At 59.1% G+C, this 9,897-nt stretch overlaps 2 protein-coding genes across 4 annotated transcripts; both read left to right on the plus strand.

The window, feature by feature from the left end:
* The first annotated feature begins 2,511 nt into the window (after positions 1-2,511).
* On the plus strand, positions 2,512-7,091 carry CDC42EP5 (CDC42 effector protein 5). Of its 3 annotated transcripts, none has more exons than XM_044380100.3 (3): positions 2,524-2,826; positions 3,051-3,209; positions 6,538-7,091. In XM_044380100.3, the coding sequence occupies exon 3, from the start codon at positions 6,538-6,540 to the stop codon at positions 6,997-6,999; it is 462 nt and encodes a 153-aa protein (XP_044236035.1). In that variant the 5' UTR covers positions 2,524-2,826; positions 3,051-3,209; the 3' UTR covers positions 7,000-7,091. The 3 variants fall into 3 exon arrangements, with proteins under 3 accessions (XP_026344317.1, XP_044236035.1, XP_026344316.1); XM_026488531.4 differs by having other exon boundaries at positions 2,545-2,826; positions 3,077-3,209; XM_026488532.4 differs by lacking the exon at positions 3,051-3,209 and having other exon boundaries at positions 2,512-2,826.
* Positions 7,092-8,084: 993 nt separating this feature from the next.
* LENG9 (leukocyte receptor cluster member 9) lies at positions 8,085-9,882 on the plus strand. The gene is given in 3 exon segments (XM_057314656.1): positions 8,085-8,515; positions 8,518-8,898; positions 9,035-9,882. Coding segments are annotated over 3 exon segments (1,374 nt in total). The 5' UTR covers positions 8,085-8,370.
* Positions 9,883-9,897: the final 15 nt, after the last annotated feature.

Below are 9,897 nucleotides of genomic sequence, written 5' to 3' on the forward strand. Positions count from 1 at the left end.
AGAGAGATTTGAAGCCTCAGAGGGATCCGACTCACCGCCAGCAGAGGGGAGCTGCATGGAAAGTACCAGAAAGACGCAGGCAGCTTCCAGACACCAGCCCCCAGCTGGCAGGAGCCGGAGACCTCAGGGCTACTCCCATGAGGAAATGAATTCAGCCAATGGCTCCAATGAGCTTGGAAGAGGATTATTCCAAGTAAGGGGCACAGCCCTGCTGGCATCTTGATTTCAGCCCTGGCAGACCTAAGGTCCCACCCAGACTCCGACTTACAGAAACTGTGGAATAAAAATGTTGGTGGCAGGGGCGCCTGGGTGGTGCAGTCGTTAAAGCGTCTGCCTTCGCCTCAGGGCGTGATCCCGGCGTGCCGGGATCGAGTCCCACATCGGGCTCCTCCGCTGTGAGCCTGCTTCTTCCTCTCCCACTCCCCCTGCTGTGTTCCCTCTCTCGCTGTCACATAAATAAATAAAAATCTTAAAAAAAAAAAAAAATGTGGGTGGCTGTCAACCACACAGGTTGTGGAGATCCCTTACACCAGCGACAGAAAACCAATCCTCTCATCCTTGGCTCCTCTCTCTCCTGCAAATCCTGTCTGTCTTTGTTCTTAAGTCCAAGTAAGCCTATCCGGATCCCTTTTGGTTGTACCTTCTCCATCCTTGTGGCCCCTGCACCCAGCCTCCCAGCCTCCTGGCCAGGGCCAGGAGGAGGGTGATGCCAAAAAAAATAAAAAATAAAAAAAATAAGGCAACATCAAAGAGTCAGTAACCAAGATTGACAACAATGTGACACAACAAATAAATAAATAAATGCAACAAAAGAATCAATCACACATCCATGATGAACAAAATATCAACGTTTTAGATGAAGATGTCATCAGTGTGACTGATTTTTCCTTTGAGCCCCAGGATCCAATAAAGCTTATCATAACCCTGATCCTGTCTTTATTTGAAGTTTGGGGGGGGGGTTTAAGATTTTTTTATTTATTTTATTTGAGAGACAGAGAGCACAGAGGGAGAGGGAGAAGCAGACTCCCCATTGAGGAGGGAACCTGATGTGCGGCTCGATCCCAGGACCCTGGGATCATGACCTGAGCCGACGGCAGATGCTTAATGACTCAGCCACCCAGGCACCCCGTTTATTTGAAGTTTTTGATTTTTTTTTGTTCATTATGGATTTTTCCTGCATCCATCCTTAAAATATTGCATTAAAATCTTATTCACCCTAAACAAAATGTGGTCTATCCATGCCATGGAATATTATTCAGCCTTGAAAAATATTCAACGCCGCCCCATGCTGTGATGTGGGTGACCCTTGAGGACATCCCACTCTGTGAGAGAAGCCACGCACAGAAGGCCCCGTACCTAGGATTCCCTGTATATGAAACATGGGGAACAAGCAAACCCACAGAGATGGAAAGCAGATTGGTGGCTGTCAGGAGCAGGGGGAGGGGAGATAGGGAGGAACTGCTGATGAGTAAGGGGTTTCCTCTGTGCGGGGGTGGGGAATGCAAATGTTTTGGAGCAAGACAGAGGTGGTGGTGGCACAACCCTGGGAATGTACCAAACACCGCTTTTAAATAGTTCCTTTTATGTGATGTGACTTTAACATCTGTAAAAATATTTAACAAAAATCTGTATTTAAATATATCACTTATCTTAGTTACTGAGTTTTGTGTAACCCCCCTCCCCCACCCCCCCCCACCCCCGCCCGGGTCTAAATTTTGCTCTGGATTTGAATCACAGCCTGCTGCGGTCCGTCCATCCCCCTCGTGAATCCCAGAGGGAACTTTGTAGTACCTGGATCTGACCCTGCTATCCTGTCCACACCCTGCCTGGTTCAGTACTCCACAGTCTCCAGTGGCTTTTGAGCTGATCTCTCCAGGCAAAAGGAAGTCCACTTTATGGAGACCTTAGTGCCCTCCGCTCCACCTGGCCTCCAGCCTGCTCTGACCTCTCTTCCTTCTTCCCTCTGCCCTGTAACCTGCCACTTCTTGGAGATTTCGTTCAAGCTGCAGCTCCTTCTGATCCGTGGAACAGACTCTCTTCTGCAGCCCCAGCCCCAGCTCACCACCGGACCAGCCTCCACCCTGGGCCTCTATCTCCACACCTCTCCCCCAACCAGCCTCCGCCCTGGGCACTCTGCTCTCCTTCAACGGGAAGGCCCTCCTTCACACCGGCCTGGGACGGATCTTCCCAACACTCAAATCCGAGACTCTTCTTGTCACCAAAAGGCACAAGCTCCAGGCAGGGACGTTCATCAGGAAACTCTCCAAAGCGGGGGTCAGAGCTGCCCCCGGAGACTAGCTCCACCCTCCCGCGAACTCAGGGACCGTGTCTGTTTCGTTCTCTCTCTTCCACTCCCTCTGTCTCTCTTTGTCTCTCTCCCTCCCTCTCCCTTCCTCTCTCCTGTCCTCCCTCTACACACACACACTCTGTCTCTCCTCCAACTGCGGCAATCTGGAAGAAATTACCCTTCTAAACAGCCAGACTGCCCCAGCTTCAGGAAATTCCAAGCTGGGCAGGGGGAGGGGCCGGGCTGGGGGGCGCGCCCTGGCCATCCCCCACCCCTCCTGCGTGTCCTCTGTGCACACCCAGTCCAGGCCTCGTCCCGCCCCCACACTCTGCCCGGAGGCCTCAGCTTCTCCACCGCTGCTTTCGAGTCCTTTAAATCCTAGAGGCAAACTTTTGGGGGATAAGGAAGGCTGGGAGGGGCCTGTGCCTTAACCCTCTCTGCCCCAGACGGGCTGAGCTGGCCTGGACGGTGACTCCGCGGCCCGTTTGGGTTCCTACCATGGCCCCCGAGAGGGGCTGACACTTCGGTCCCCGGTGCAGGTAAAGAAGGGACCTGGTGCCAGGGCCTGCCAGGGGTGGGGCTCGGGCTCCTGGGTCTGAGGCCTGGACCGCAGGGCCTGAGAGAGGGGGGCTTGGGACCTCTGACTCCTGGGTCTGAGGAGTAAGAAAGGTAGGAGGCAGGACTCCTGGGACCTGAGAGAGGAGGGGTCCTGAGGAGGCGGCACTGCGGACCCGGACGCCTGGGTCCTGGACCCCCCTTCCAGGTTCCGCAGGACACTTCCTTTGCCAGGTGAGAACCGCCTGGAGGAAGAAGGAAGAAGGCGCGGGCCTGGGCCGCGGAGGCGGGCTCCGAACCAAGGAGAGGGGGGGTCCCCCAGCCTGAGCCTGAGAGCGCGCCTGCCCCGCTTAGCGAGCACCAAGAGGTAAGGGCAGCGGGGAGCCGGGCCCCCGGGGTCCCGGGTCAGATCCGGGGAGGGACGCGGGACACGCAGGCAAAGGGACCGCGGGCGCTCAAGTCGGGGCGGCAGCCACGTGGCCCGAGGAAGCGCGGCGAGCCCACGGGCCGGGGGTCTCCCACTCCCGGGCCCGCCCCGCCCGGCTCGCCGCCTCCCCCAGAGCCGGGAACCGGTCGGGCCGGGTGTGGAGCGGGCGGTGATTTCCGTCTTGGCGGGGCTGGGGCCGAAGAGGACAGAGGTGAACCAGCTGTGCCCTCCACTCCAGCAGCTGGGGCGGCGGGCCTGCTGGGGCGGAGGAGGGCAGGAGCAGGGCGGCTCCGCCGAGTCGCGAGTCGCGGGGCCGGGGCCCCTCGGGGTCCCACCCTCGCTCCTGCACGCTCTGTCTCTTTGGCGTTTGTCACAAACAACAGCCCCTCTGTAGGAGCCCTGGCCGGCTGACGGAGTTTTTTCCTAGCATGACCTCATTGCATCAAGTGCCCAGCTCTGCTAGAGGGAGGTTAGAGTACCTTCTAGTTAAGAGGACCCTGAGGTTCCAGCCTCCGAGAAGTGGAGTGACTGACTTGCCCGAGGCCCTCGCAGCTAGCAAGAGGCCGCACTCAGAAACGATTTCTAGCTCATTATTCTCTGTCTGGAATGGAAAAAAGGAAAGAAACGCAAACAAACATGGTCGGGGGTGGAGGAAATCCCTGGCCTTTATAACATATCCAAACCTTGTTTCCATGGGGACGCACACCCTCCCACCCTGTCCAAGGGGGGCTGTGAACAATAGGAGGTCATCTTTAGGCTCTCATCAGGCTCAGCCTCTGCCTGGTTTCCAAATCCAGCCCCCAACATTTGTTGCTGTGTGACCCAGGACAACTTACTCCACCTCTCTGTGCCTCAGCCACCACCTCTGTACAACTCACTGAGTTGTTCTGAGGACTGAGTTTGTATATTTGAGTAACGCACTTAGGTCCCCTACCTGGCCCAGGACACGTGCTTAGGAAATAGCACATCAGCATCGTGAATATACTTCACAAGGACCCCTAGCAAACAGGCACGCCGACTTCTGTTTTTCAGTGGACTAAACTGAGGTTTAAGGTTGAGGAAGTGAGTTCAGGGTCCCACAGAAAGGAAGTGGCAGGTGTGTTTGGCCAGGCACTGGAAATGGCAGTGGCGTTGCCTGGTAGGGCAATAGAAGGTTGGGATGAGGGACAAACTAGGGCATGGGCAGGGGAAGAGCCAGTGGCGGAGAGCTGTCCAGGGAGGGGTCAGTTCAAGAGGCAACAGGCAGTGGAAGTGGTAAGTCTGGGTTCTGGAGTCCCGCAGAGCTGGCTTTGTGACCCTGGGCAAGTCACATACCTTCTCTGAGTGTGTCCTTCTCTGGGACATGGGAGAATGATCTCAGGTGGCCGCCGAGCATTTTATTGAACTTTTGCTGTGTCCTGGGTACTGCCAAGACTTCACTGGCAACATCCCACCCCTCTTGCAAAGAGACTGTGAAGTGGTATAGGAACATCCTATCTTCCTATGTTCCATTTTTGAGAAGAGGAAATGAGGTCAAAAGGGTTAAGCAGCTTGCCCAAAGCCACACACACACACACACACACACACACAGCCAGATGGAAACCTAGGCATTTGGCTGAGTAAGGCCAGACACTGCTAGCACGGGGAGAGGGTTTTTTGTTTTTGTTTTTTAAGTTCAAACTGTGGATTGAGATTTATTCATGAGTAGAGGTAAGCATTAAAAAATAAATAAAATAGATTAGAATTGAGACTATCTGAGTGCCTAGCATGTTGTAAGTCTTGTTTCATGAAATGTTTGTTTCCCTTAGGGGAGGTGGGGAGGAGAGGTGATTGCATGTCACGTTGCAGTTAAAATATGTTTATTCATGTAGGCTGAGGTCAGAGAAGTTTGAGAAACACTACAGAGGTGGTGAATCAAGACTGGTTTTCCCAGAGAAATAAATGTAAAGTGTGTGTGTGTGTGTGTGTGTGTGTGTGTGTGTGTGTTTGTGTGTGGGTGTGTGTGTTTGTGTGTGGGGGGGTGTGTTTGTGGGTATGTGTTTGTGTGTGTGGGGGTGGGTGGGTGGTTGTGTGTGTGTGTGGGTGGGTGTGTTTGTGGGTGGGTGTGTTTGTGTGTGGGGGTGGGGGTGTGGGGGGGTGGGTGTGTTTGTGTGTGTGTGTTTGTGTGTGTGTGTGTTTGTGGGTGGGTGTGTTTGTGTGTGGGGGTGTGGGGGGGTGTGGGTGTGGGTGTGTGTGTGTTGGGATAGGGTACAGGGCGATCCTCAGAACACATCCAACTACCTACGTTAAATCCTCTTCACTTTAATTTTTCTCTGCATTACCAGTGAGGTTCCCAGGGTGCTACTCACTGAAGGGATAGTGCTGGGTGTTTTGACTTCTTCATAGGATTTTACCAGATCTTGGTCTTGTTCTACAGGTGTTTGAGGACACATCCTCCCCCCGCCCCAGCACTGGCACTGCTAATTAGCTGGCACTCTTACATAGTTTTCTTTAACTGAGATTTTCTATGTGCCCTGCAAGGAAGGTAGTGTTATTTTATCCATTTTACAGAGAGGAAACAGACATAGAGAAATCACATAATTTATCCCAGTCATACAGCTGGCAAAGGGTGGGGCTTCGAGGCAAACATTTTTTTATTATTATTATGATAACAGTGACTGTTAAAACAGAAGTAAAGTCATCAAAGTCCTTCCCAGAAGTTCCATAAAAACAGCCAGGTTCCAGGATATAGGCAAAGGTTGGCAATTTACCGTATTTACCGTAGAATCCAGGGCAGCGAAGAGTCAAGAGAGCACCGAGTTTATGGTGTACAAACTGCCAGTTTCAAATTTATGCCATTCTTGCTATTTTTAGAGAAATTTGCAAAAATGTAAGACATTATATTGTCTCTTTCAAAATCAAATAACTCGAATTATAAACTGCTGTGCAAGTATACGGATTCCCAGGCCCACCCTGCACCTGAATTTGAGTTTTTAGGCAGACCTGCGTTATGACTTTTTGGTGCCCTAGGCAAAGCTTTCATGCATACATATTTTAATTATTTATAGTTTATAACTGTGTTGGTGTAAAGACAGATATCATCCACAGATTTTAAAATAAGTTAAAACATTGTAACATTTTCTTGGGCTTCTAGAAGTGTGGTGGGCCCTAGGCACTGTGCCTGGGGCACTTGCTGGACAAAGTTGGGAGAGCATCCTCTGAACCCCTGCCTAGGCCCAGGGTGGGGATGCGGGCCGGGTCGCTCCCTCCGGCGGAGGCTGCCCTGACCCATCTCCCCTACTCCCCGCAGATGCCGGTGCTGAAGCAGCTGGGCCCCGCGCAGCCCAAGAAGCGGCCTGAGCGCGGCGCCCTGTCCATCTCCGCGCCGCTCGGCGACTTCCGGCACACGCTGCACGTGGGGCGCGGCGGCGACGCCTTCGGGGACACTTCGTTCCTGAGCCGTCACGGCGGCGGGCCGCCCCCCGAGCCCCGGGCGCCGCCCGCCGGGGCCCCGCGCTCGGCGCCGCCGCCCGCCGTGCCGCAACCCCCGCCGCCTGCACTCCGCGCGCCCGCGCCTGCCGACCCGCTGCTGTCCTTCCACCTGGATTTGGGCCCCTCCATGCTGGACGCGGTGCTGGGCGTCATGGACGCGGAGCGCCCGGGGGCCGCTGCCGCCAAGCCCGACTTGGACTCCAGCTCCGGGGCACAGCGCCCCAGGGCCCACTGCCGCCCCAATGCGGACCTCGAGCTGGACGACGTCATCGGCCTGTAGGCACCCCTGTTCCGGATGCGTTCACAGGCCAGCATTCTACTTTATACATAAACGCCTAAGGTCTCTGCCGCGAGTTCTGTCTCTTCACTTTGCACGTGGGAAGGGAAGACGGGGGGCGGGGAGCGGCAAGGGGGTCGGTGTTGGGGTCCCGGCGCCTTTAAGGGCCAGGTGTGTCACCTGTAGCACCGCTCCGCTCAGAGACTGAACCAAGGCCGAGGTCGGATGGTTGGCCTGGAGAAGTGGGATGTGGCCGGTAACTGAGGGGGGCGTGGTTAGACGGAGCCCCTTTGAGGGGCGGTGTCCCAACGTGGCAGCTCCGACAGCCTCATTCATTCATCAGTTTTGACAGAGCGCCTGGCCTGCCAGACCTGGCCCAGGGCCCGGCCTGACTCGTTCCCAGGGCCACCTGACTTGTTCCCGGGGGCCCGGCCTGACTCGCTCCCGGGGTCCAACTGATTCGATCCCGGGAGCCATGTGACTCGCTCCAGGAGGCCCGGCCTGACTCGCTAACGGGGTCCACCTGACTCGATCCCGGGGTCCATCTAACTCGCTCCCGGGAACTCAGCCTGTCTCGCTCCCGGCGACCCGGCCTGTCTCGCTCCAGGCGACTGGCTTGATTCACTCCGGGGGCCGAGAACAGTGGCTCCGGGAGCCTGACGTCTCCAGTGAACCCCTCGGGGCGAGCTGCCCTTTACCCTGTGAGCGGCAGCGCAGGAATGTGGCTGGGAAGAGGCAAGGTCCCGGTGGAGAAGAGACACCCCGCCTCGGAAACATGTGTCGGCCCAAGGGGTGGCAGCGGCGTCCCAAGTCTGGGCTACTTAGTCTGAGCCTGCTAGGGTACAGGTGTCGTGCCGAGGGCACTACCCACAGGGGGCGGAAGAGCGGGGCAGCACGTGCAAATCTTCAGGCGAGGGGCGGAATCCAGAAGGCGGGGCCCCCCGTAGACATCCCTAGGTGAGGGCGGAGCCAGCCTCCTTAAGAACTTAGAGGAGGCGGGGCTGCACGCGCAGAGCTTAGCCGAGGGCGGGGCCAGGCGCCCTAAGGGCCTGGAGAGGGCGTGGTCGCACCATTAAACCTGGTGGACCGAGGCCGCGGGTGGGGGTGGTGGGTCCGGTTCCCCAAGAGCACTGAGGGAGGCGGTGACCCTGCGGGCGGTGCCCAGCCTGTAGGCCCTTTGGACCGGTGGAGGGCCACACGAGCATCCCGGGCCGCGCAGGCGGCGTCAGGCTCCCTAAGGACACGGTCCGCAGAGCACCGCCCGCCAGGCCCGGGATCGGAGGCCCCGCGAGCGCGCGTGCGCGGTTCCCTGGGCGGCGGGGACCGGGCGTGGCCGGTGACGTCCCGGCGGGGCCCCTACCGCACCCCGTTCCCATGGCGGCTGCCCCCGCAGCCGAGCCCGCGCCTCCGCCGGCCTGTCGCTTCTTCCTGGAGGGCCGCTGCCGCTTCGGCGCCCGCTGCCGCCAGCCCCACCCGGGGGCGCCGGCGCCGCCTAGCCGCGGGGCCGAGGCCGAGGCCGGGGCAAGAAGCCGCCGCTGCGCACGGCCGCGGCCGTCATCCAGCGCATCCGCTGGGACCCGCGCCTCGACCCGGCCGACTTCTCGGTGGGCTATGCCGACCGCTTCCTGGGCGTGCGCGAGGAGCCCTTCGTTGCCTTCTGCTGGGACGAGCCGCTGGCGGCGCTCGGGCCTGGCGTCCTGGCCGTGCCGCAGCACCGGGTGCGCTACTTCCGCTTCCGCGGCCGCATCGTGTGGGACCGCGCCTCGCGCACCGACCTCGTCTTCGGCTCGGGCTCGGCGGCGGGCCGCGGGCCCACCATCCTGGACGCGCTCGCCGGCGGGGGCGCGCACGACGGTGAGGACGCGCACGGCGAAGAGGCCCATGGCGGCGAGGACGAGCATGGTGGCGGGGGGCGCGCACCGCGAGGAGGCCCTTGGCGGCGAGGAAGCGTCCGTTGGCGAAGACGAAGCGCATGGCGGCGGGGGCGCGCACGACGATGAGGACGCCCGTGGCGGCGGGGGCGCGCACGAAGGGGTAGCTGCGGCTCCCGAAGACACCAGCACAGAACCCCGAGCGCCCGACTGCACTAGGCTGGAAGCCAGGGAGCGGCGCAGGGCCGGAGGCCAGGCTTCCCCGTGGACAGAGCTGGAAAGGGTGCCGAAGCTGGCCGCCGCGGGCAGGACCTCGGAGCCTCAGAGTGGACCGGCACAGGCAGCCCCGGGACAGACCCCCAGAGGAGGTTTTCCTGAGACGGAAGCACAGTGGGGTCCTGGCGCCTGGCCCTCGGAAGGCGGAGAGGCCGCTAGAGCCAGGGCCACGGCGCCTCGCCAGCCCCGCCCCACGCATTTTGTGGCTCTCATGGTGACTGATCCCGGGCTGCAGGCGGGGGTGGCCAAGGCCCAGGAAGAGCTGGTTCGAGCCGCACCCTCGTGCGCTGCATTCATGGTACCCGCGGGGGCCCTACACCTGACGCTAGCCCTCCTGAGGCTGACAGGCCCTGGGGAGGTAGCCGCTGCAGTCGGTGCACTAAGACGCGCGCTCTTGGCCCCAGGCCTTCAGGCACCCCCGCAGCTGAGCTTTGGGAGCCTGCTTCTCCTGGGGCAGCATGTGCTCTGTGCCCCACCCTCCCCTTCCATGGAAGGTATGGCCCGAGTGCTGGGACAGAGGCTGGAAGCCGAGGGACTCAGAGTAGTACAGCCCCTAGGTGGGCTACACCCCCACCTCACCCTAGCCAAGGTGCCCCACGGTTCTCAAGTCTGCCTCCCCCAGCCTGGGTTCAGCCCAAGGCAGGAGCTGGGAAGCCAGCCCCTAGGGGCAGTCTGGCTGTGCCGCATAGGCAGGGCAGGAGACACCTACCAGCCCCTGGCTGAGCTGCCCCTGGGATGATGGTCCCCTCAGACC

Source organism: Ursus arctos, unplaced genomic scaffold, assembly GCF_023065955.2.
Source record: "Ursus arctos isolate Adak ecotype North America unplaced genomic scaffold, UrsArc2.0 scaffold_19, whole genome shotgun sequence".
NCBI lineage: Eukaryota > Metazoa > Chordata > Mammalia > Carnivora > Ursidae > Ursus > Ursus arctos.

What these genes read in the sequence shown, in the direction of transcription:
- CDC42EP5 (XM_026488532.4), top strand. Translation starts at nt 6,538, where the DNA reads ATGCCGGTGCTGAAGCAGCTGGGCCCCGCGCAGCCCAAGAAGCGGCCT.